At 41.8% G+C, this 25,541-nt stretch overlaps 7 protein-coding genes across 7 annotated transcripts; 2 read left to right on the forward strand and 5 right to left on the reverse strand.

Moving 5' to 3' along the window:
• Positions 1 to 4,365: 4,365 nt before the first annotated feature.
• Positions 4,366 to 5,784, reverse strand: LOC121602022. Its single transcript, XM_041930796.1, has one exon. The coding sequence runs from the start codon at positions 5,782 to 5,784 to the stop codon at positions 4,366 to 4,368; it is 1,419 nt and encodes a 472-aa protein (XP_041786730.1).
• Positions 5,785 to 10,149: 4,365 nt separating this feature from the next.
• Positions 10,150 to 11,568, reverse strand: LOC121602023. Its single transcript, XM_041930797.1, has one exon. The coding sequence runs from the start codon at positions 11,566 to 11,568 to the stop codon at positions 10,150 to 10,152; it is 1,419 nt and encodes a 472-aa protein (XP_041786731.1).
• Positions 11,569 to 12,412: 844 nt separating this feature from the next.
• On the forward strand, positions 12,413 to 12,864 carry LOC121602027 (histone H2B-like). Its single transcript, XM_041930802.1, has one exon. The coding sequence runs from the start codon at positions 12,428 to 12,430 to the stop codon at positions 12,800 to 12,802; it is 375 nt and encodes a 124-aa protein (XP_041786736.1). The 5' UTR covers positions 12,413 to 12,427; the 3' UTR covers positions 12,803 to 12,864.
• A 621-nt stretch (positions 12,865 to 13,485) lies between these two features.
• On the reverse strand, positions 13,486 to 13,973 carry LOC121602026 (histone H3). The gene has a single exon (XM_041930801.1). It carries the CDS (start codon positions 13,917 to 13,919, stop codon positions 13,509 to 13,511), a length of 411 nt encoding a protein of 136 aa, XP_041786735.1. The 5' UTR covers positions 13,920 to 13,973; the 3' UTR covers positions 13,486 to 13,508.
• A 160-nt stretch (positions 13,974 to 14,133) lies between these two features.
• Positions 14,134 to 14,627, forward strand: LOC121602028 (histone H4). The gene has a single exon (XM_041930803.1). The coding sequence runs from the start codon at positions 14,175 to 14,177 to the stop codon at positions 14,484 to 14,486; it is 312 nt and encodes a 103-aa protein (XP_041786737.1). The 5' UTR covers positions 14,134 to 14,174; the 3' UTR covers positions 14,487 to 14,627.
• A 4,280-nt stretch (positions 14,628 to 18,907) lies between these two features.
• Positions 18,908 to 19,412, reverse strand: LOC121602025 (histone H2A-like). The gene has a single exon (XM_041930799.1). The coding sequence runs from the start codon at positions 19,321 to 19,323 to the stop codon at positions 18,949 to 18,951; it is 375 nt and encodes a 124-aa protein (XP_041786733.1). The 5' UTR covers positions 19,324 to 19,412; the 3' UTR covers positions 18,908 to 18,948.
• A 3,792-nt stretch (positions 19,413 to 23,204) lies between these two features.
• Positions 23,205 to 24,623, reverse strand: LOC121602024. Its single transcript, XM_041930798.1, has one exon. The coding sequence runs from the start codon at positions 24,621 to 24,623 to the stop codon at positions 23,205 to 23,207; it is 1,419 nt and encodes a 472-aa protein (XP_041786732.1).
• Between the last annotated feature and the right edge of the window lie 918 nt (positions 24,624 to 25,541).

Consider the following 25,541-nt stretch of genomic DNA (forward strand, 5'->3'; position numbering starts at 1 on the left):
TTTGCCGGGTTGGTTAGTATTATTTAGTTCAATGCAATGTATATAATGTATATGAGGTATTTATATAAAAAAAAAATAAAGTAAAAAAATGTTCCTGAAAAGCGAAAGTTCAATTAAATTTAAGACTAATATTTACAATTTCGGAATAATAAAAACAATAGAATTTTAATGCAAGACAAATAAGATAATTTCACTCGTTACTCTCCCGAGTAGCGGGGTACAATGGCACGAAAAACACCGGCTTCACTGCTTACGCAGCGAACGACGTTCTTGGCGCCAAAGCGCTGTGCTTGTCGCACGTTCCAAACTGTGTCGTGTGTGCGTGTGTATGTGTCACTCTCACTGAACAAATATCAACGCGCGCAGCTGGCACTGTGGTTTTTTCTCTCCCGAGATCACACACAAAAAGTAACGGTATTTTCACTTCTTGCCAACGTTCTCTCCCGAGACCGTTGGCGTAGACACTGGAGTTGAACAAAAACACGTCCGTCCGGGTTAACCGCTCGCACAAGAATGATCTTTTTATAATGAGTTGAACGTTGAATGGTCTTTTTATAATGTTGTTGTTGTTGTTAGTATGGTTTAGAGAGGCTTTGGCTCCTGCGGAGTTCTTTCGCCTCTTTGTGGGGAAAAGTTAGACTATTAGATTGTTATAGTTGATGGAATAAATGTGATAGTTTTAGAAATTTTAGTAGATTTTCTTGTTTCTGAGGGTGAAGTGAAAGTATTGAGTCTATGTTGGAGTCAAGATGGCAAGTCTTACGAAGTTGTGTGTATCCGTGGCATTCTGTTAAGAGGTGGAATATTGTTATAGTGGTCCCGCAGAATTGGCAGAGAGGAGGACTGGATCGTTCGATGAGATGGCTGTGGGTCAGTCTAGTGTGGCCTATTCTTAATCGAGTAAGGATCTTTTGGTCTCGATGTTTTATTACTGATGGCCATGGTGTAGTTGTTGATTTCACTAGCCGAAGGAAGTTGTTCTTGGTTTTAAACCATTCCTTTTCCCACGCCTCTCTTATTTTTCCATTTATATAGATAATTGCGTCTCTTTTAGGCAGCGAGGTGTTGTAGGTTGATGTTTTTCTTCGGCCTTTGTTGGCGAGGCGGTCGGCGATCTCGTTGCCTTTGATACCAGCGTGACCAGGTATCCAACAGATGGTGAGTTGTTGATCCTGGTTTATGTGTGGGCTAGTGACCTGGTAGAGCTTTTGGATGTTTGGGTCCTTACATGTTCCATGCTCTAGTGCCGAGAGGACACTTGCGCTGTCGGTAAAGATGACGTTTTCCAGGTCAGAGCGCAGAGTATCTTCAACTGCCTGGATTATTGCCAACGTTTCTGCCGTAAAGATGGAAGTGTGATCCGGCAGTTTGGACGCTACTTTATCAATGGGTGAGTAAATCCCGAATCCTGCTGCTGCTCCATCGACGGATCCATCGGTGTAAATGTGGTTGTGCTTCATGTATTTGTTGTTTGTGTGTTCTATGAAATGTTTTTGTGCTATTGTACTATTGCAACCTGCTTTAAGGATGTTTTTAAAATGCCAGTCTATGTTAGGGGGTTCATGGTACCACGGCCTAGTGCCAAGATGTAACAGTGTTGTGATATCCGGGATATTGCAGTTTGTTATAGCGAAAAGTTTGGAGTTGGCTCTATTGAGGAATGATGGTGCTTGGATATTCTTTTCTTTAATTCTTGTTGCTGTTGCGGCTAATTTAGTTGTTATTATATGGCTAAGTGGAAGAAGTCCGCTCTCACTTAGCATAGAGACGATGGGGCTGGTTCGGAAGGCGCCTATGGCATATCGTAGAACGGCATGGTAGATGGGGCTTATTGCTTTTTCAAACTGTTCCTTTTTAATCGATACTATTTCTATACCGTACAGTAGTTTTGGAAGCAACCAGTGATTAATAATGAAGATACGTGTATCTTTTGAAGCTTTGTGGGTTCCTGTGCTGAGCATTTGGAAAAGGTTGATTTTCTTGGTAGCTGTAGTTTTTAGCTGTTTAATGTGGGCTTGGAATGTGAGTTTTTGGTCTATTGTGATCCCGAGTATCTTTACTTTTTTGCAGTCTGGAATTTGTCTTTGATTAAGGCAAAGCGGTACGGTTGGATGTGGTTTGTTGCAGATGTGCATTATATTGCTTTTTTCAGCAGCGATGTCATAACCAATACGTTTTGACCATTCCCATAAGATGTGCAGTCCCTGTTGCAGATTGTATCGCGCAACTCCATTATCTGCATTGCTCGAGATCAGAACGATATCATCAGCGTAAACCAATGGAGTGATGGATGGTGGTAGTGAGCGGAGAAGACTTTCGATGCTGATCAGAGATAATGTTGGAGAAAGGATGGCTCCCTGAGGAACTCCGTTTTCGAGCGTTTTAGTGCTAGATTTGTTCGTTCCAATCAGAACCTCGAAGGTACGGTCTGAGAGGAAATCATCGAGGAATGTGATCATGTTACCTCCGAAATTCCATCTGGCTAGCTGGCGCATGATTGCGTATTTCCATGTCCGATCGAAAGCTTTAGCCAAGTCGATGATAGCACAGTCGGCATGATGTTTATCGGATTTTACTTTGGCCAGTAGTTCTTCGAGTTGCACAAAGTAAGTTTCCGTGCCTAATCCGCATCTAAACGCATGTTGACTTATGCTGAGGAGTTTCCTGCCTTCCAGTTCTTGGGTAAGACGTCGGTTTACCATTCTTTCCAACACTTTTCCGATGCAGTTTAGTAAACTTATTGGTCGGTAGCTATTTGGGCTGTGTTTTGATTTGTCGGGCTTTAATATGGGAATTGTTAAACTTTTCTTCCAGTGAGGAGGAATTTTGCCACTCTGCCAGATGAAGTTGTATAGCTTTAAGAGTAGGTATTTTCCTTCAGAAGGAAGGTTTTTTAGCAGTGGATAGCCAATGTCGTCTGGTCCGGCTGAGTTGCCTTTGCACTTTGCAAGAGCACAATTCAGTTCGGCTATGGAAAAGGATCTGTTGTAATGAATGTTGGGTCTGCTATTGAAATTTAGTGGGATGGACTCGGTTGTTGCTTTGATAGTCTTAAATTCTGGGGAATAACTATTTGTGGCGGATATGGTGGCAAAATGAGTGGCAAGTACCTCTGGTGTTGACTCAACTGGGACTATTGTGTCGTCATCGGTTTTGATGATGATATGAGCGATGTCTTGCTTGCGTTCTGTAAGGCATTTTACATTTCTCCACATGTCTTTTCCAGACATTTCGGGACTTATGCTATCTTTGAATCTATTCCATGATTCTTGTTTTGCCTTTTTGATTTCCTCTCTTGCAATGCGATGGGCAATTTGAAATTCCTCGGAGAGGGTAGGGATATGGGTATGGTCTTGGTTTTTCTTGGCATTCTGCAGTTTTCGGAGCGCTTTACGTCTCTTTTTTATGGCTTTAGCGACAGTGTCGTTCCACCAGTGAACACTTCGCTTGCCAGGTTTGCCCTTTGATTTTGGTATTGATTTCGCTGCTGCATCGTTTATGATTTTAATGATGTTTCCTTCTGTGGGCTGGGGGTCTGAATGTAGGTGTATCAGTACATTAATTTGGTATGATGTCCAATCGGCATTTTCATATTTCCATTTTGGTCGTTGTTTGTTTTCCGGAAGCGATGGTTTACTTTTCACGATGATCGGATAGTGATCACTGCCATGTGTGTCCGCCAATACGTAGAGTTTAAGTTCGTTAAGAAGGGAGAAGGATGAGATGACATAGTCAAGGAAGGATTCTGTACCTGATGAGATACATAGTCGGGTTGGGTTAGGGTTAGAAATGAAAGAGAGATTATGGTTAGTAAAAATGTTATTGAGTCTATTGAATTTTCTGTTAGTTTTAGAGATTCTAAGGTTTTTATCTTCTGCATTAAGATCTCCTGCTATTAGCAAGGGATGGGAAAAAAGGTTAAGAAAAGAGTTAAGTTCGGATTGGTTGAAGGTAGCTCTAGGGGGCATGTAGAGTGAGACAATGGTCATGTCTATGGGAGACTTTATGTTGACTGCTATTGCGGAAAGATTGGTGTTAGTTTTTATTAATTTGAAGGGAATAGATTTATGTACACCTATTGCAACACTGTGATGTGGGTTAGTTGGAGAAAGCTTGTAGGACCAATTGTAGTGGTTAAGTGGAGAATGGTTGGTATTAGGCGGATCGCGAACTTCTTGAAGTGTTATGACGGCAGGTTTGTATTCGTTTATTAGTAGTTGAAGTTCGTAGAGGTTAGTGTTCATTCCTCTTATGTTCCAGTTTAGTAGGAATGGTTTGTTTGTGTCATTAGTATTATTGGTTGAGGAGAGCATTATTATGGTTTAGGTCAGTAAACAATTTGGGTAAGAGGAAAGGAGAATAAATTCAGTGGCGATGTTTTTTCTTCGATGGTTTGGCAGTTGGTGATCGTTGTTCCGAGGGAAGAGTGGGAGAAGCGATGGGCGAGATGACTGCGATTTCGTTGGATGCCATGTTTTTCACTGCATTTCTTAATTCTTCTTCTTCTGATGAAACGTTTTCCAGGTTGTGGTTTCGTTTGCGGGATTGTGCTGAAATGATGGATGCGGCCGAATTTTCTGATTCTGTGTCGGATGTAGACATCGTTTCCTGGTCATTCGTTTCGTTGTCGGTTTCGGGGTTATCCGTTGCTTCAATATTGTTGTTGCTGTTGCAGACATTGTTGGATTGGGTCTTGCTTTGATTTTCTTCGATTTGTGTTGTGGCTTCGTTAGTTGTGTTATTCTTATTATTCTGTAAATTTACATTTGGTTCTTTCAGTTTCTTCAGAAGAGCTTCGATGAGCTTGCTCTGGGTATCCATTTTTTTCATCTGTTCTAGGATCGTTTTCTTCAGTTCGTTCTGTTCTTCTTCGAGCCGCTTGATTTTGATGTCTTTTTCATCCACCGTTGTAGTTTGTTGCGCAAATGTGATTCGCTGCTGTACAGCACTTGTTTGCTGATGTTGTTGGAGTGCCATTTGCCGAGCTTCCTTGTAGGTGCAGTTGTGGTCGACTTTTATTTTTATGACTTGTTCTTCAAATTGGAACGCAGGGCATTCGCGAGAGAACGCGCTGTGTTCGCCTTTGCAGTTCACGCAAGCGGGATGGGTCGAACATTCTCCGTGTGCTGCGGTTCCGCAGTTTCCACAGACCTGTCCCTTTGAGCAGCGTACTTTTGTGTGCCCAAAGCTGGCGCATTTGTAGCACAGCATTGGTTTTGGGTAGTATGGTTTCGTTCGCACCTGCAACAGCCCTACGCGAAGGGATTCCGGTATTTTTCCAGCTTCCACGCGTATCAGGAAAGAGTTCGTTGGTTGTATTTCGTCATTCACCTTTCGGGTGAATCGTCGGACTTGCTTGACGTTTTGACTTTCCATGTTCAGCAGAATTTCTTCGTCCTTCAGTCCTTTCAGCTCCGGGGCGAATATTACGCACTGGACTGTGTTCAACGTAGCGTGAGGGGTGATGGATACTTTCGTACCGTCGATGAGTTGCGTGATGCTTTGCATTTTTGTGTACTGCGCAAGGTTTCGGGTTTTGATGAGATATTTCTGCCCAAATTCCATCGAGTGGCTGCTTTCGGTAAGCTCTCCAACCACGTTGGTAATGCTCTTTGAAATGATCCATGGGTTTTGCGGGAGCTTAAAGCCTTTCAACGGCTCGAGAACGAGGAACTTCATGTCCCCAAACTCGTTATTACGGTCCATCCATGGTGGTAATGATCGAGCTCTCTGGGGAGGCTCGGGCGGAAGTGCATCCCGTACAGGATGCGAGGGTCCCGGCATTTTGCCGGGTTGGTTAGTATTATTTAGTTCAATGCAATGTATATAATGTATATGAGGTATTTATATAAAAAAAAAATAAAGTAAAAAAATGTTCCTGAAAAGCGAAAGTTCAATTAAATTTAAGACTAATATTTACAATTTCGGAATAATAAAAACAATAGAATTTTAATGCAAGACAAATAAGATAATTTCACTCGTTATTCTCCCGAGTAGCGGGGTACAATGGCACGAAAAACACCGGCTTCACTGCTTACGCAGCGAACGACGTTCTTGGCGCCAAAGCGCTGTGCTTGTCGCACGTTCCAAACTGTGTCGTGTGTGCGTGTGTATGTGTCACTCTCACTGAACAAATATCAACGCGCGCAGCTGGCACTGTGGTTTTTTCTCTCCCGAGATCACACACAAAAAGTAACGGTATTTTCACTTCTTGCCAACGTTCTCTCCCGAGACCGTTGGCGTAGACACTGGAGTTGAACAAAAACACGTCCGTCCGGGTTAACCGCTCGCACAAGAATGATCTTTTTATAATGAGTTGAACGTTGAATGGTCTTTTTATAATGTTGTTGTTGTTGTTAGTATGGTTTAGAGAGGCTTTGGCTCCTGCGGAGTTCTTTCGCCTCTTTGTGGGGAAAAGTTAGACTATTAGATTGTTATAGTTGATGGAATAAATGTGATAGTTTTAGAAATTTTAGTAGATTTTCTTGTTTCTGAGGGTGAAGTGAAAGTATTGAGTCTATGTTGGAGTCAAGATGGCAAGTCTTACGAAGTTGTGTGTATCCGTGGCATTCTGTTAAGAGGTGGAATATTGTTATAGTGGTCCCGCAGAATTGGCAGAGAGGAGGACTGGATCGTTCGATGAGATGGCTGTGGGTCAGTCTAGTGTGGCCTATTCTTAATCGATTAAGGATCTTTTGGTCTCGATGTTTTATTACTGATGGCCATGGTGTAGTTGTTGATTTCACTAGCCGAAGGAAGTTGTTCTTGGTTTTAAACCATTCCTTTTCCCACGCCTCTCTTATTTTTCCATTTATATAGATAATTGCGTCTCTTTTAGGCAGCGAGGTGTTGTAGGTTGATGTTTTTCTTCGGCCTTTGTTGGCGAGGCGGTCGGCGATCTCGTTGCCTTTGATACCAGCGTGACCAGGTATCCAACAGATGGTGAGTTGTTGATCCTGGTTTATGTGTGGGCTAGTGACCTGGTAGAGCTTTTGGATGTTTGGGTCCTTACATGTTCCATGCTCTAGTGCCGAGAGGACACTTGCGCTGTCGGTAAAGATGACGTTTTCCAGGTCAGAGCGCAGAGTATCTTCAACTGCCTGGATTATTGCCAACGTTTCTGCCGTAAAGATGGAAGTGTGATCCGGCAGTTTGGACGCTACTTTATCAATGGGTGAGTAAATCCCGAATCCTGCTGCTGCTCCATCGACGGATCCATCGGTATAAATGTGGTTGTGCTTCATGTATTTGTTGTTTGTGTGTTCTATGAAATGTTTTTGTGCTATTGTACTATTGCAACCTGCTTTAAGGATGTTTTTAAAATGCCAGTCTATGTTAGGGGGTTCATGGTACCACGGCCTAGTGCCAAGATGTAACAGTGTTGTGATATCCGGGATATTGCAGTTTGTTATAGCGAAAAGTTTGGAGTTGGCTCTATTGAGGAATGATGGTGCTTGGATATTCTTTTCTTTAATTCTTGTTGCTGTTGCGGCTAATTTAGTTGTTATTATATGGCTAAGTGGAAGAAGTCCGCTCTCACTTAGCATAGAGACGATGGGGCTGGTTCGGAAGGCGCCTATGGCATATCGTAGAACGGCATGGTAGATGGGGCTTATTGCTTTTTCAAACTGTTCCTTTTTAATCGATACTATTTCTATACCGTACAGTAGTTTTGGAAGCAACCAGTGATTAATAATGAAGATACGTGTATCTTTTGAAGCTTTGTGGGTTCCTGTGCTGAGCATTTGGAAAAGGTTGATTTTCTTGGTAGCTGTAGTTTTTAGCTGTTTAATGTGGGCTTGGAATGTGAGTTTTTGGTCTATTGTGATCCCGAGTATCTTTACTTTTTTGCAGTCTGGAATTTGTCTTTGATTAAGGCAAAGCGGTAAGGTTGGATGTGGTTTGTTGCAGATGTGCATTATATTGCTTTTTTCAGCAGCGATGTCATAACCAATACGTTTTGACCATTCCCATAAGATATGCAGTCCCTGTTGCAGATTGTATCGCGCAACTCCATTATCTGCATTGCTCGAGATCAGAACGATATCATCAGCGTAAACCAATGGAGTGATGGATGGTGGTAGTGAGCGGAGAAGACTTTCGATGCTGATCAGAGATAATGTTGGAGAAAGGATGGCTCCCTGAGGAACTCCGTTTTCGAGCGTTTTAGTGCTAGATTTGTTCGTTCCAATCAGAACCTCGAAGGTACGGTCTGAGAGGAAATCATCGAGGAATGTGATCATGTTACCTCCGAAATTCCATCTGGCTAGCTGGCGCATGATTGCGTATTTCCATGTCCGATCGAAAGCTTTAGCCAAGTCGATGATAGCACAGTCGGCATGATGTTTATCGGATTTTACTTTGGCCAGTAGTTCTTCGAGTTGCACAAAGTAAGTTTCCGTGCCTAATCCGCATCTAAACGCATGTTGACTTATGCTGAGGAGTTTCCTGCCTTCCAGTTCTTGGGTAAGACGTCGGTTTACCATTCTTTCCAACACTTTTCCGATGCAGTTTAGTAAACTTATTGGTCGGTAGCTATTTGGGCTGTGTTTTGATTTGTCGGGCTTTAATATGGGAATTGTTAAACTTTTCTTCCAGTGAGGAGGAATTTTGCCACTCTGCCAGATGAAGTTGTATAGCTTTAAGAGTAGGTATTTTCCTTCAGAAGGAAGGTTTTTTAGCAGTGGATAGCCAATGTCGTCTGGTCCGGCTGAGTTGCCTTTGCACTTTGCAAGAGCACAATTCAGTTCGGCTATGGAAAAGGATCTGTTGTAATGAATGTTGGGTCTGCTATTGAAATTTAGTGGGATGGACTCGGTTGTTGCTTTGATAGTCTTAAATTCTGGGGAATAACTATTTGTGGCGGATATGGTGGCAAAATGAGTGGCAAGTACCTCTGGTGTTGACTCAACTGGGACTATTGTGTCGTCATCGGTTTTGATGATGATATGAGCGATGTCTTGCTTGCGTTCTGTAAGGCATTTTACATTTCTCCACATGTCTTTTCCAGACATTTCGGGACTTATGCTATCTTTGAATCTATTCCATGATTCTTGTTTTGCCTTTTTGATTTCCTCTCTTGCAATGCGATGGGCAATTTGAAATTCCTCGGAGAGGGTAGGGATATGGGTATGGTCTTGGTTTTTCTTGGCATTCTGCAGTTTTCGGAGCGCTTTACGTCTCTTTTTTATGGCTTTAGCGACAGTGTCGTTCCACCAGTGAACACTTCGCTTGCCAGGTTTGCCCTTTGATTTTGGTATTGATTTCGCTGCTGCATCGTTTATGATTTTAATGATGTTTCCTTCTGTGGGCTGGGGGTCTGAATGTAGGTGCATCAGTACATTAATTTGGTATGATGTCCAATCGGCATTTGCATATTTCCATTTTGGTCGTTGTTTGTTTTCCGGAAGCGATGGTTTACTTTTCACGATGATCGGATAGTGATCACTGCCATGTGTGTCCGCCAATACGCAGAGTTTAAGTTCGTTAAGAAGGGAGAAGGATGAGATGACATAGTCAAGGAAGGATTCTGTACCTGATGAGATACATAGTCGGGTTGGGTTAGGGTTAGAAATGAAAGAGAGATTATGGTTAGTAAAAATGTTATTGAGTCTATTGAATTTTCTGTTAGTTTTAGAGATTCTAAGGTTTTTATCTTCTGCATTAAGATCTCCTGCTATTAGCAAGGGATGGGAAAAAAGGTTAAGAAAAGAGTTAAGTTCGGATTGGTTGAAGGTAGCTCTAGGGGGCATGTAGAGTGAGACAATGGTCATGTCTATGGGAGACTTTATGTTGACTGCTATTGCGGAAAGATTGGTGTTAGTTTTTATTAATTTGAAGGGAATAGATTTATGTACACCTATTGCAACACTGTGATGTGGGTTAGTTGGAGAAAGCTTGTAGGACCAATTGTAGTGGTTAAGTGGAGAATGGTTGGTATTAGGCGGATCGCGAACTTCTTGAAGTGTTATGACGGCAGGTTTGTATTCGTTTATTAGTAGTTGAAGTTCGTAGAGGTTAGTGTTCATTCCTCTTATGTTCCAGTTTAGTAGGAATGGTTTGTTTGTGTCATTAGTATTATTGGTTGAGGAGAGCATTATTATGGTTTAGGTCAGTAAACAATTTGGGTAAGAGGAAAGGAGAATAAATTCAGTGGCGATGTTTTTTCTTCGATGGTTTGGCAGTTGGTGATCGTTGTTCCGAGGGAAGAGTGGGAGAAGCGATGGGCGAGATGACTGCGATTTCGTTGGATGCCATGTTTTTCACTGCATTTCTTAATTCTTCTTCTTCTGATGAAACGTTTTCCAGGTTGTGGTTTCGTTTGCGGGATTGTGCTGAAATGATGGATGCGGCCGAATTTTCTGATTCTGTGTCGGATGTAGACATCGTTTCCTGGTCATTCGTTTCGTTGTCGGTTTCGGGGTTATCCGTTGCTTCAATATTGTTGTTGCTGTTGCAGACATTGTTGGATTGGGTCTTGCTTTGATTTTCTTCGATTTGTGTTGTGGCTTCGTTAGTTGTGTTATTCTTATTATTCTGTAAATTTACATTTGGTTCTTTCAGTTTCTTCAGAAGAGCTTCGATGAGCTTGCTCTGGGTATCCATTTTTTTCATCTGTTCTAGGATCGTTTTCTTCAGTTCGTTCTGTTCTTCTTCGAGCCGCTTGATTTTGATGTCTTTTTCATCCACCGTTGTAGTTTGTTGCGCAAATGTGATTCGCTGCTGTACAGCACTTGTTTGCTGATGTTGTTGGAGTGCCATTTGCCGAGCTTCCTTGTAGGTGCAGTTGTGGTCGACTTTTATTTTTATGACTTGTTCTTCAAATTGGAACGCAGGGCATTCGCGAGAGAACGCGCTGTGTTCGCCTTTGCAGTTCACGCAAGCGGGATGGGTCGAACATTCTCCGTGTGCTGCGGTTCCGCAGTTTCCACAGACCTGTCCCTTTGAGCAGCGTACTTTTGTGTGCCCAAAGCTGGCGCATTTGTAGCACAGCATTGGTTTTGGGTAGTATGGTTTCGTTCGCACCTGCAACAGCCCTACGCGAAGGGATTCCGGTATTTTTCCAGCTTCCACGCGTATCAGGAAAGAGTTCGTTGGTTGTATTTCGTCATTCACCTTTCGGGTGAATCGTCGGACTTGCTTGACGTTTTGACTTTCCATGTTCAGCAGAATTTCTTCGTCCTTCAGTCCTTTCAGCTCCGGGGCGAATATTACGCACTGGACTGTGTTCAACGTAGCGTGAGGGGTGATGGATACTTTCGTACCGTCGATGAGTTGCGTGATGCTTTGCATTTTTGTGTACTGTGCAAGGTTTCGGGTTTTGATGAGATATTTCTGCCCAAATTCCATCGAGTGGCTGCTTTCGGTAAGCTCTCCAACCACGTTGGTAATGCTCTTTGAAATGATCCATGGGTTTTGCGGGAGCTTAAAGCCTTTCAACGGCTCGAGAACGAGGAACTTCATGTCCCCAAACTCGTTATTACGGTCCATCCATGGTGGTAATGATCGAGCTCTCTGGGGAGGCTCGGGCGGAAGTGCATCCCGTACAGGATGCGAGGGTCCCGGCATTTTGCCGGGTTGGTTAGTATTATTTAGTTCAATGCAATGTATATAATGTATATGAGGTATTTATATAAAAAAAATTAAGTAAAAAAGTGTTCCTGAAAAGCGAAAGTTCAATTAAATTTAAGACTAATATTTACAATTTCTGAATAATAAAAACAATAGAATTTTAATGCAAGACAAATAAGATAATTTCACTCGTTATTCTCCCGAGTAGCGGGGTACAATGGCACGAAAAACACCGGCTTCACTGCTTACGCAGCGAACGACGTTCTTGGCGCCAAAGCGCTGTGCTTGTCGCACGTTCCAAACTGTGTCGTGTGTGCGTGTGTATGTGTCACTCTCACTGAACAAATATCAACGCGCGCAGCTGGCACTGTGGTTTTTTCTCTCCCGAGATCACACACAAAAAGTAACGGTATTTTCACTTCTTGCCAACGTTCTCTCCCGAGACCGTTGGCGTAGACACTGGAGTTGAACTAAAACACGTCCGTCCGGGTTAACCGCTCGCACAAGAATGTTCTCTTTGAGAAGGGTCTTTTTATAAAGCCGTCCGGGTTAACCGCTCGCACAAGAATGATCTTTTTATGATCTCTTTGATAAGGGTCTTTTTATAATGGTCTTTTTATAATCTGTCTTTTTATAATGGTCTTTTTATAATGGAGCAATTTTGACTCGACCGATGCTTATATAGCAGCTTATTCGAGCTGCGCGATACTCGTTTGGAATTTTTCGAGCTGCACGATACGTATCCTCTCTCACGGCCCGTTATAAGCGATCGGAGAGCTTGGAATTTTTCTAGAACGCAATCACCCGTTGAATCGAACACATCGTGTCCCAGTGTTGAGTGAATTTTTCCGTCGAAATGGCACTCAAAACCAGTGGAAAAGCTGCGAAGAAGTCTGGCAAAGCCCAGAAAAATATTTCCAAGTCCGACAAGAAAAAGAAGCGCAAGACCCGCAAGGAAAGCTACGCTATTTACATCTACAAAGTGTTGAAGCAAGTCCACCCGGATACTGGCATCTCTTCGAAGGCCATGAGCATCATGAACAGTTTCGTCAACGATATCTTCGAACGCATTGCTGCCGAGGCGTCCCGCTTGGCGCACTACAACAAACGTTCGACGATCACGTCCCGCGAAATCCAAACCGCTGTTCGTCTGCTGCTGCCTGGTGAGCTTGCCAAGCACGCCGTCTCCGAAGGAACGAAGGCTGTCACAAAGTACACCAGCTCGAAGTAAGCCACTGAAATGATTGGCTTCTTTTCATGAACATCTCTTAAATCGGTCCTTTTCAGGACCACAAACCGCATTCAAACAAAGAATTATCCTTCGTTTCATCCGCACTGGTTGGAAGCGTTTTCCGAAGTGGAATTGTAAATGGAGTTTCGTGTATCATGATTTATGTATAGAAGTCGTTTCGCTCGTTGTATGAAAATCATTTTTTTTTATTTAAATTTTCCTCGCGCGTACGAGGATAATTTATCGACAAAGCAACCAATTGCAGCTTATGTGTCGTGAGTTAAATATTGTTATATATTTGTTCGATTTTAATGTTGCTTTATAAGTATTGAAGGATCGTTTTCGTACGCGTTTTCATTTTCGTGACTATGAGTCACAGTTAAGCTGGTTGTGTCGAACATTTGTTGTAAAATATAATGTCATACTATTCGTTCGTGGTTTGTTGTAAGCTGCGATGTTGGTAATATACTCATAGGTAATATAGATGGTAATATAGTATTGGTTAACATAATCAAAGCTTTAAATGCTTTGAAAACAACAAAACAAAACGACATACGTGTTAGCTTGCCTTCACATGTACCATTTCATAATAGTAATCGAAAGATAATTCTTGATATGTTCAACAGTATTGGTGGTCCTGAAAAGGACCGTTTTGAGAAGGAAATGCCCCGTTTAAACAGGGACCGCTTCCGGATGCATGGACGATTTAGGCACGCTCTCCGCGGATGCGACGGGCCAGCTGGATGTCCTTGGGCATGATGGTGACGCGCTTGGCGTGGATGGCGCACAGATTCGTGTCTTCGAACAGACCAACCAGGTACGCCTCGCTGGCTTCCTGCAGCGCCATCACGGCTGAGCTCTGGAAGCGGAGATCAGTCTTGAAGTCCTGGGCGATCTCACGCACCAAGCGCTGGAAGGGCAGCTTGCGGATGAGCAGCTCGGTCGACTTCTGGTAGCGACGGATTTCTCGGAGGGCCACCGTTCCCGGACGGTAACGATGCGGCTTCTTCACTCCTCCGGTGGCCGGGGCACTTTTACGAGCAGCCTTGGTGGCCAGCTGCTTGCGAGGAGCCTTACCTCCAGTCGATTTACGAGCGGTTTGCTTGGTACGAGCCATTTCACTTCGGGAGCGTAGGTTTCGTTGGGCACGGAGCGAACTTGTTTCTTTAACAAAAGTTGAACGTTAAATGATGAAACTGCTCGAACAACAGCTCTATTTATGCGCTTGTCAACCCTCATTTTCTCTCATCTTAAGAGCAAGAGGGAATGCGTGAATGAAAAAGTATAAATAGGGACGTTGAGGTGGAAAACGCTCATTCGTGATCGTCAATTTAAAGTGTGAACATCGTGAACGTACAATCCTGTGCTCATCATGACTGGAAGAGGAAAGGGAGGAAAAGGCCTGGGTAAAGGAGGAGCCAAGCGTCACCGAAAAGTGCTGCGAGATAACATCCAGGGCATTACCAAGCCTGCCATCCGCCGTTTGGCTCGGCGTGGAGGAGTGAAACGTATCTCCGGCCTCATCTACGAGGAAACCCGTGGCGTGCTGAAAGTGTTTCTGGAGAATGTGATCCGTGATGCGGTCACTTACACTGAACACGCCAAGCGCAAGACCGTCACCGCTATGGATGTGGTGTATGCTCTGAAGCGTCAGGGCCGTACTCTGTACGGTTTTGGAGGTTAAATTCAACGTGTTCTAACAAACCTCCAAATGGAGTCTAAAATCAAACGGTCCTTTTCAGGACCACAATACATTACTCAAGAGCTATGTCTTCCGCAACATGCGACAATTATATTTGAGAAAAAAAATCTATGATGGCTTCGAATGGCGTGCGTATAACATATTACTCGCATAACAAGCACTCACACTGCTGTATATGCAGTGCATTTATATGAAATGGCGTTTTGTAAATGTGCTTTTTTAACTTATACGTATGCATTTGAATCGTACATAAAAACGTCCATTGAAGCGTTTGTTAAAAGAAATATTTTTTATTTATTTATTTATATAGTGATTAATTTTATATTTTCTAATTAAAAAATATTTTCTTTTTCAGGACAAACCTTTCATCCTCTTGAAGCAATAATCACCGTGTGGAACATACCGTTTTTTTGCATCACCTCAAATTTGACTTACACATGCGCATCGTTCATTGATACTTTGGATAATTCATCAAAAGAAGGAAAACGGGTGAAAAAAACAACACTGTTCACATGAGGTTTGTGAATTTATTATACAGCAACAGCTAACAGCGTCAATGCTGCCTTTGAATCCGTAAATCACTCAATGCTAATTTCAAAACTATCAAGCTACGGATTTAATAGCGCGCTCGTTCATTTGCTCTCCTATAATTTAAGTGATAAGCATATTACAGTGAATATTTCCTCCTCTCTAACTGCACCATTCACCAACCCGTCTGGGGTTCCACAATGCAGCATTTTCGGCCCTTTTCTTTTTAAAATTTTCATGAATGATGTTATTCACGTTATGCCGGATTGCGAACAATTGTTTTATGCAGGTGATATGAAAATGTTCCAACCGGTATCAGATCAAACCAATTCTTTAACTCTTCAAATCTGTTTAACTTGATTTAACGCGTTGTGTCATTCTAATTGTATGCGTCTCAACATATCAAAATGTTCTGTTACATCCTACACTAGGAAAGATTTCCCACTATTTGCGAATATAAAATTGATGATAGATCAAAGCCGCGTAAAAATGTGATTCATGATTTAGGCGCTCATTTAGATAGCAGACTAACGTTATAGAACCACTATAAAGCAATACTTTCAAAAGCTTTCCGTTTGTTAGGATTCATTTTGCGTGTTAAGAAAGACTTCAAAGATCCATTCAGTAAAAAAGCTGTGTATTGTGCAATTGTCCGTCCTACTCTAGAATTTGCTAGTTTTATTTGGACACCGACACAGCTACATTTAAAATATAGGCTAGAATCGGTTCAACGCAAGCTTACTCGTTCATTGTTTTATCGTCTTCCGACGTCTCGTTATACGGTTTGTCTTACCGTACAAGGTGCCTGTTATTTGGAATAGAACCTCTGCAACATAGAAGCAAGAAGTGCTTATTTATATACAAACTTGTTAGCGGATCTTTCGAAGGCCCGTCATTTTTAATAAATAGAACTTTCGGTCCCCAATAAGAATGTTAAGAACCAGGACCAAATTCAATATAGAATTAAGATCCACTAATGTTGGATGTAACTATCTTCTATAAAAATTAACGGACTTTTTTACATAGCTTAGTGAGATGCATCTACAGTTTATGTTATGTTGTTTATTGATTTGGTTAATTGACAGTTAAACTAATTATGCCTTTCGATGCGTTTTTGTTAGCACTGTTCTATAGCATTAATTATAGAAACGAGAATGTTATGCATGCTAATGTGAGCTTGAAAACTTTCGGAACAGATAAAAATAATAATAACAAAAAGCTTCTTTTCAACAAATTCGTTTTTTTTCGTTTCTATACTTTCTTTAGTTTTGATAACAATAAAACCATTTCCGCGTACACACAAAACATTGCCTCAACTCAAAACCTTAAAGCAGTTTCCATCATCAGACTTTGAAAACACTTAAAATATGTATTGTGTGTTAATTTGAAGATTTTTGAAGGAATTTTAAGCCTGTTCGGAATATGTATCAAATCGTTTGCAGTTTGAAACATGAGCTCGAAACTGTCCAGGAAACGAATCAAAATTTCCATGCAGATTAATGATATTTGAAATTGTTTCGAGTAAAATAATTGAGAATCTTGATTTTTTTCGCAAATGTTCAAGGTTTGCGATTGGTTTGTGATTAATAGAATAGTTTTGCCAATTGAAATGGCATAAGTAAAACAATATTCATTGCCGAAAATGCCTAAAGTGGCTGCAGTTTAACGCAATTATGGTTTGAAGTTTATGAATGTAAATAAAAAATCTAAATTATATTTTAGTTTACGAAGCATTATGCAGGATTGCGCCCTAGAAAAGATAAATCTCACCACTTGAGTTTTCTATAAGAGCAAAAATTTACAAATTCACCTTATTCTCCAGAGAGCGTTAACAAGTGTCAAGCAAGAGCTTCCCGCCAAACACTCTATGCAAGATTTGCTAGCAGGATGGTATAAAGATGTAGAAATTAACTCAACCTCCAACATCTAGGATGTTAGCTGAATTCCATATATTTTCTTGGGATACTGACTTCATTTTTTATAATAACGTAGCGATGCTCCGCGAGCGATGTTTCCGTTTCAATTTTAACAATTGGTGATTGTTCCCCAGCTTTCGTTATCATACAAATGTTTCCCAGTTATTATCCAGGACAAACACCCTGCGATCTCATGAACATCCGCCCTCTACGTTACGATAGCGTTACACGCCTGTTTAGCGCAAACCCAAGCAGAATGTTTTTAACGCCTGGTTTTACCATCGGGGATAAGCAAACTGATAGAATATTAATCATGTCTTAATTTTGATTATTTGTATGCAATAATGAGAAAAGACCTATTTTGAACAAAATAAAAAGCTTTTTTAAACATATGACTCATTGATAATTTATGAAAATGAAAAGTTATAACACTATTATTATCTTATTATTTTGTGCATCAATGCGAGTTATAACAACTTCAAGAAATACTTTTATGACAATCAATAAACTTAGAAATGTTATTACAAAAGACTCATTTTTTATTTGCCAATCTTTTTGTAAAACAAGAATTTTGAAAATTATGAAAGGATCTATTAAACTCGATAAGCGCCATTTCAAAAGAGCCCTCGCATCCAAAGCAACCATCATTAAAAATCTTAATAGGCTTTAAATTAATTGCACATATTTAATTTCTTTGGATATACTTTATATAGTTTTTATTTTTTAATTTGGCAACGTTACTCCAATTATAAGCTTAGAGGGTTTTAAGACCTTTAAACTGTAAGACTTTTTTGCTTGAATTATAGTGCATGAATGAAAACACTTATTCTTTTTTAAACTTGTAATTAAACTATTTTTTAGCCGGTCTCATGGTACAGTCGTCAACTCGTACGACTTAACAACATGCCCGTCATGAATTCAAGCCCCAAATAGACCGTGCCGCCATATGTAGGACTGACTATCCTGCTATGGGGGGAAATCAATAAGTCACTGAAAGCCAACCCCACAAGTGTGTTGGCAGGCCTTGACCGGCATCGGTTGTTGAGCCAAAGAAGAAGAAGAAGAATTAAACTATTTAATCTCACTCATATCGATTTATCCTCAAGCAAATAACATATGTTTTCATTGGAATGTAAAATATTTTAAAATTTATAAGGTGTACACTGGCCGGTCGCGAAGCTGACACAACGCTTTTCCTTTGTAACGTAAAGGGCTGAGCCTTACTTTTACCAATTATTAAGATGGCGTTACGACTGGTTGCAGGGACTTTGATCACCACTAGATGGCGTTATTGAATGTGGAGTTGCACATGCGTTAGGGACATTTCAATTTATTGTATTTTATTGGCATTCCTACATTGCAAATGAAAATATTGTTTAAAAAAATACTATAAAATGCCAGAAATATTCACATGGTTATTTAAATGAAGGGTGAAGGGAAACATTATTAAGGATGTTTATTTATATGAATGTTCCTAATCTTTGGTACAACTTTTTTAAAGCCATTTCCAACGTTTCCCGATATATTGAAAGCCAAACTGTTGTGAGAACCTAGCCTTACCTGAACACACAACATTTTTCGACCAACACTTTTAACATTTTCCCGTGGTTAACGAAAAATCAGGTATACGTGTCCTTTAGCGTTTCCAGAAAAAAGGTCAACACACAGGTATCACTGCTTGCATTTGCTATGGTAAAACCAACCCGCTTTACCAAGCTACCTGGAAAATGTAACACATCGCTTCTGATATGCTGCATTTTACATAATTCGCAGGGTTAGAGAATTGAAAACAGTAAATGATGCTTTATGTGCCAAAGGAAGGCACATTTTTTCATTTACATTTTGTACACACTTTCAAGCACGGTTCTATATTAGATAATTTTCTTACTTCTGGTTGTCCCATATCAGCATAAATCAAATAAAATGTCTTTGGCAAAGTTATTTGTCGCCCTTAAAAGGACGGTTTTGGGTTTGAGATGAAGGAAGCTTTGTTACACAGTTTAAGCCTTCTTTTCGGTCTTCTTGGGCAGCAGCACGGCCTGAATGTTGGGCAGCACACCACCCTGAGCGATGGTTACTCCGGACAGCAGCTTGTTCAACTCCTCGTCGTTGCGGATGGCCAGCTGCAGATGACGCGGGATGATGCGCGTCTTCTTGTTGTCACGGGCAGCGTTTCCGGCCAACTCAAGCACTTCAGCGGCCAAGTATTCCATGACGGCTGCCAGATACACGGGCGCTCCGGCACCGACGCGCTCGGCATAGTTACCCTTGCGCAGGAGACGATGAATACGGCCAACGGGGAACTGAAGACCGGCACTGTTGGAACGGGACTTTGCCTTTCCCTTTACCTTTCCTCCCTTTCCACGGCCAGACATGGTTAGATTTTATTGGGGAACGTTTGTAACGGATCACGAGCAACACGATGTTCTCTTTGAGAAGGGTCTTTTTATAATGTTGTTGTTGTTAGTATGGTTTAGAGAGGCTTTGGCTCCTGCGGAGTTCTTTCGCCTCTTTGTGGGGAAAAGTTAGACTATTAGATTGTTATAGTTGATGGAATAAATGTGATAGTTTTAGAAATTTTAGCAGATTTTCTTGTTTCTGAGGGTGAAGTGAAAGTATTGAGTCTATGTTGGAGTCAAGATGGCAAGTCTTACGAAGTTGTGCGTATCCGTGGCATTCTGTTAAGAGGTGGAATATTGTTATAGTGGTCCCGCAGAATTGGCAGAGAGGAGGACTGGATCGTTCGATGAGATGGCTGTGGGTCAGTCTAGTGTGGCCTATTCTTAATCGAGTAAGGATCTTTTGGTCTCGATGTTTTATTACTGATGGCCATGGTGTAGTTGTTGATTTCACTAGCCGAAGGAAGTTGTTCTTGGTTTTAAACCATTCCTTTTCCCACGCCTCTCTTATTTTTCCATTTATATAGATAATTGCGTCTCTTTTAGGCAGCGAGGTGTTGTAGGTTGATGTTTTTCTTCGGCCTTCGTTGGCGAGGCGGTCGGCGATCTCGTTGCCTTTGATACCAGCGTGACCAGGTATCCAACAGATGGTGAGTTGTTGATCCTGGTTTATGTGTGGGCTAGTGACCTGGTAGAGCTTTTGGATGTTTGGGTCCTTACATGTTCCATGCTCTAGTGCCGAGAGGACACTTGCGCTGTCGGTAAAGATGACGTTTTCCAGGTCAGAGCGCAGAGTATCTTCAACTGCCTGGATTATTGCCAACGTTTCTGCCGTAAAGATGGAAGTGTGATCCGGCAGTTTGGACGCTACTTTATCAATGGGTGAGTAAATCCCGAATCCTGCTGCTGCTCCATCGACGGATCCATCGGTGTAAATGTGGTTGTGCTTCATGTATTTGTTGTTTGTGTGTTCTATGAAATGTTTTTGTGCTATTGTACTATTGCAACCTGCTTTAAGGATGTTTTTAAAATGCCAGTCTATGTTAGGGGGTTCATGGTACCACGGCCTAGTGCCAAGATGTAACAGTGTTGTGATATCCGGGATATTGCAGTTTGTTATAGCGAAAAGTTTGGAGTTGGCTCTATTGAGGAATGATGGTGCTTGGATATTCTTTTCTTTAATTCTTGTTGCTGTTGCGGCTAATTTAGTTGTTATTATATGGCTAAGTGGAAGAAGTCCGCTCTCACTTAGCATAGAGACGATGGGGCTGGTTCGGAAGGCGCCTATGGCATATCGTAGAACGGCATGGTAGATGGGGCTTATTGCTTTTTCAAACTGTTCCTTTTTAATCGATACTATTTCTATACCGTACAGTAGTTTTGGAAGCAACCAGTGATTAATAATGAAGATACGTGTATCTTTTGAAGCTTTGTGGGTTCCTGTGCTGAGCATTTGGAAAAGGTTGATTTTCTTGGTAGCTGTAGTTTTTAGCTGTTTAATGTGGGCTTGGAATGTGAGTTTTTGGTCTATTGTGATCCCGAGTATCTTTACTTTTTTGCAGTCTGGAATTTGTCTTTGATTAAGGCAAAGCGGTAAGGTTGGATGTGGTTTGTTGCAGATGTGCATTATATTGCTTTTTTCAGCAGCGATGTCATAACCAATACGTTTTGACCATTCCCATAAGATATGCAGTCCCTGTTGCAGATTGTATCGCGCAACTCCATTATCTGCATTGCTCGAGATCAGAACGATATCATCAGCGTAAACCAATGGAGTGATGGATGGTGGTAGTGAGCGGAGAAGACTTTCGATGCTGATCAGAGATAATGTTGGAGAAAGGATGGCTCCCTGAGGAACTCCGTTTTCGAGCGTTTTAGTGCTAGATTTGTTCGTTCCAATCAGAACCTCGAAGGTACGGTCTGAGAGGAAATCATCGAGGAATGTGATCATGTTACCTCCGAAATTCCATCTGGCTAGCTGGCGCATGATTGCGTATTTCCATGTCCGATCGAAAGCTTTAGCCAAGTCGATGATAGCACAGTCGGCATGATGTTTATCGGATTTTACTTTGGCCAGTAGTTCTTCGAGTTGCACAAAGTAAGTTTCCGTGCCTAATCCGCATCTAAACGCATGTTGACTTATGCTGAGGAGTTTCCTGCCTTCCAGTTCTTGGGTAAGACGTCGGTTTACCATTCTTTCCAACACTTTTCCGATGCAGTTTAGTAAACTTATTGGTCGGTAGCTATTTGGGCTGTGTTTTGATTTGTCGGGCTTTAATATGGGAATTGTTAAACTTTTCTTCCAGTGAGGAGGAATTTTGCCACTCTGCCAGATGAAGTTGTATAGCTTTAAGAGTAGGTATTTTCCTTCAGAAGGAAGGTTTTTTAGCAGTGGATAGCCAATGTCGTCTGGTCCGGCTGAGTTGCCTTTGCACTTTGCAAGAGCACAATTCAGTTCGGCTATGGAAAAGGATCTGTTGTAATGAATGTTGGGTCTGCTATTGAAATTTAGTGGGATGGACTCGGTTGTTGCTTTGATAGTCTTAAATTCTGGGGAATAACTATTTGTGGCGGATATGGTGGCAAAATGAGTGGCAAGTACCTCTGGTGTTGACTCAACTGGGACTATTGTGTCGTCATCGGTTTTGATGATGATATGAGCGATGTCTTGCTTGCGTTCTGTAAGGCATTTTACATTTCTCCACATGTCTTTTCCAGACATTTCGGGACTTATGCTATCTTTGAATCTATTCCATGATTCTTGTTTTGCCTTTTTGATTTCCTCTCTTGCAATGCGATGGGCAATTTGAAATTCCTCGGAGAGGGTAGGGATATGGGTATGGTCTTGGTTTTTCTTGGCATTCTGCAGTTTTTGGAGCGCTTTACGTCTCTTTTTTATGGCTTTAGCGACAGTGTCGTTCCACCAGTGAACACTTCGCTTGCCAGGTTTGCCCTTTGATTTTGGTATTGATTTCGCTGCTGCATCGTTTATGATTTTAATGATGTTTCCTTCTGTGGGCTGGGGGTCTGAATGTAGGTGCATCAGTACATTAATTTGGTATGATGTCCAATCGGCATTTGCATATTTCCATTTTGGTCGTTGTTTGTTTTCCGGAAGCGATGGTTTACTTTTCACGATGATCGGATAGTGATCACTGCCATGTGTGTCCGCCAATACGCAGAGTTTAAGTTCGTTAAGAAGGGAGAAGGATGAGATGACATAGTCAAGGAAGGATTCTGTACCTGATGAGATACATAGTCGGGTTGGGTTAGGGTTAGAAATGAAAGAGAGATTATGGTTAGTAAAAATGTTATTGAGTCTATTGAATTTTCTGTTAGTTTTAGAGATTCTAAGGTTTTTATCTTCTGCATTAAGATCTCCTGCTATTAGCAAGGGATGGGAAAAAAGGTTAAGAAAAGAGTTAAGTTCGGATTGGTTGAAGGTAGCTCTAGGGGGCATGTAGAGTGAGACAATGGTCATGTCTATGGGAGACTTTATGTTGACTGCTATTGCGGAAAGATTGGTGTTAGTTTTTATTAATTTGAAGGGAATAGATTTATGTACACCTATTGCAACACTGTGATGTGGGTTAGTTGGAGAAAGCTTGTAGGACCAATTGTAGTGGTTAAGTGGAGAATGGTTGGTATTAGGCGGATCGCGAACTTCTTGAAGTGTTATGACGGCAGGTTTGTATTCGTTTATTAGTAGTTGAAGTTCGTAGAGGTTAGTGTTCATTCCTCTTATGTTCCAGTTTAGTAGGAATGGTTTGTTTGTGTCATTAGTATTATTGGTTGAGGAGAGCATTATTATGGTTTAGGTCAGTAAACAATTTGGGTAAGAGGAAAGGAGAATAAATTCAGTGGCGATGTTTTTTCTTCGATGGTTTGGCAGTTGGTGATCGTTGTTCCGAGGGAAGAGTGGGAGAAGCGATGGGCGAGATGACTGCGATTTCGTTGGATGCCATGTTTTTCACTGCATTTCTTAATTCTTCTTCTTCTGATGAAACGTTTTCCAGGTTGTGGTTTCGTTTGCGGGATTGTGCTGAAATGATGGATGCGGCCGAATTTTCTGATTCTGTGTCGGATGTAGACATCGTTTCCTGGTCATTCGTTTCGTTGTCGGTTTCGGGGTTATCCGTTGCTTCAATATTGTTGTTGCTGTTGCAGACATTGTTGGATTGGGTCTTGCTTTGATTTTCTTCGATTTGTGTTGTGGCTTCGTTAGTTGTGTTATTCTTATTATTCTGTAAATTTACATTTGGTTCTTTCAGTTTCTTCAGAAGAGCTTCGATGAGCTTGCTCTGGGTATCCATTTTTTTCATCTGTTCTAGGATCGTTTTCTTCAGTTCGTTCTGTTCTTCTTCGAGCCGCTTGATTTTGATGTCTTTTTCATCCACCGTTGTAGTTTGTTGCGCAAATGTGATTCGCTGCTGTACAGCACTTGTTTGCTGATGTTGTTGGAGTGCCATTTGCCGAGCTTCCTTGTAGGTGCAGTTGTGGTCGACTTTTATTTTTATGACTTGTTCTTCAAATTGGAACGCAGGGCATTCGCGAGAGAACGCGCTGTGTTCGCCTTTGCAGTTCACGCAAGCGGGATGGGTCGAACATTCTCCGTGTGCTGCGGTTCCGCAGTTTCCACAGACCTGTCCCTTTGAGCAGCGTACTTTTGTGTGCCCAAAGCTGGCGCATTTGTAGCACAGCATTGGTTTTGGGTAGTATGGTTTCGTTCGCACCTGCAACAGCCCTACGCGAAGGGATTCCGGTATTTTTCCAGCTTCCACGCGTATCAGGAAAGAGTTCGTTGGTTGTATTTCGTCATTCACCTTTCGGGTGAATCGTCGGACTTGCTTGACGTTTTGACTTTCCATGTTCAGCAGAATTTCTTCGTCCTTCAGTCCTTTCAGCTCCGGGGCGAATATTACGCACTGGACTGTGTTCAACGTAGCGTGAGGGGTGATGGATACTTTCGTACCGTCGATGAGTTGCGTGATGCTTTGCATTTTTGTGTACTGCGCAAGGTTTCGGGTTTTGATGAGATATTTCTGCCCAAATTCCATCGAGTGGCTGCTTTCGGTAAGCTCTCCAACCACGTTGGTAATGCTCTTTGAAATGATCCATGGGTTTTGCGGGAGCTTAAAGCCTTTCAACGGCTCGAGAACGAGGAACTTCATGTCCCCAAACTCGTTATTACGGTCCATCCATGGTGGTAATGATCGAGCTCTCTGGGGAGGCTCGGGCGGAAGTGCATCCCGTACAGGATGCGAGGGTCCCGGCATTTTGCCGGGTTGGTTAGTATTATTTAGTTCAATGCAATGTATATAATGTATATGAGGTATATATATATATAAAAAATAAAGTAAAAAAGTGTTCCTGAAAAGCGAAAGTTCAATTAAATTTAAGACTAATATTTACAATTTCGGAATAATAAAAACAATAGAATTTTAATGCAAGACAAATAAGATAATTTCACTCGTTACTCTCCCGAGTAGCGGGGAACAATGGCACGAAAAACACCGGCTTCACTGCTTACGCAGCGAACGACGTTCTTGGCGCCAAAGCGCTGTGCTTGTCGCACGTTCCAAACTGTGTCGTGTGTGCGTGTGTATGTGTCACTCTCACTGAACAAATATCAACGCGCGCAGCTGGCACTGTGGTTTTTTCTCTCCCGAGATCACACACAAAAAGTAACGGTATTTTCACTTCTTGCCAACGTTCTCTCCCGAGACCGTTGGCGTAGACACTGGAGTTGAACAAAAACACGTCCGTCCGGGTTAACCGCTCGCACAAGAATGATCTGTTGTTGTTGTTGTTAGTATGGTTTAGAGAGGCTTTGGCTCCTGCGGAGTTCTTTCGCCTCTTTGTGGGGAAAAGTTAGACTATTAGATTGTTATAGTTGATGGAATAAATGTGATAGTTTTAGAAATTTTAGTAGATTTTCTTGTTTCTGAGGGTGAAGTGAAAGTATTGAGTCTATGTTGGAGTCAAGATGGCAAGTCTTACGAAGTTGTGCGTATCCGTGGCATTCTGTTAAGAGGTGGAATATTGTTATAGTGGTCCCGCAGAATTGGCAGAGAGGAGGACTGGATCGTTCGATGAGATGGCTGTGGGTCAGTCTAGTGTGGCCTATTCTTAATCGAGTAAGGATCTTTTGGTCTCGATGTTTTATTACTGATGGCCATGGTGTAGTTGTTGAT

Source organism: Anopheles merus, unplaced genomic scaffold, assembly GCF_017562075.2.
Source record: "Anopheles merus strain MAF unplaced genomic scaffold, AmerM5.1 LNR4000269, whole genome shotgun sequence".
Lineage (NCBI taxonomy): Eukaryota > Metazoa > Arthropoda > Insecta > Diptera > Culicidae > Anopheles > Anopheles merus.

What these genes read in the sequence shown, in the direction of transcription:
- LOC121602023 (XM_041930797.1), bottom strand. Translation starts at nt 11,568, where the DNA reads ATGCCGGGACCCTCGCATCCTGTACGGGATGCACTTCCGCCCGAGCCT.
- LOC121602024 (XM_041930798.1), bottom strand. Translation starts at nt 24,623, where the DNA reads ATGCCGGGACCCTCGCATCCTGTACGGGATGCACTTCCGCCCGAGCCT.
- LOC121602025 (XM_041930799.1), bottom strand. Translation starts at nt 19,323, where the DNA reads ATGTCTGGCCGTGGAAAGGGAGGAAAGGTAAAGGGAAAGGCAAAGTCC.
- LOC121602022 (XM_041930796.1), bottom strand. Translation starts at nt 5,784, where the DNA reads ATGCCGGGACCCTCGCATCCTGTACGGGATGCACTTCCGCCCGAGCCT.
- LOC121602027 (XM_041930802.1), top strand. Translation starts at nt 12,428, where the DNA reads ATGGCACTCAAAACCAGTGGAAAAGCTGCGAAGAAGTCTGGCAAAGCC.
- LOC121602026 (XM_041930801.1), bottom strand. Translation starts at nt 13,919, where the DNA reads ATGGCTCGTACCAAGCAAACCGCTCGTAAATCGACTGGAGGTAAGGCT.
- LOC121602028 (XM_041930803.1), top strand. Translation starts at nt 14,175, where the DNA reads ATGACTGGAAGAGGAAAGGGAGGAAAAGGCCTGGGTAAAGGAGGAGCC.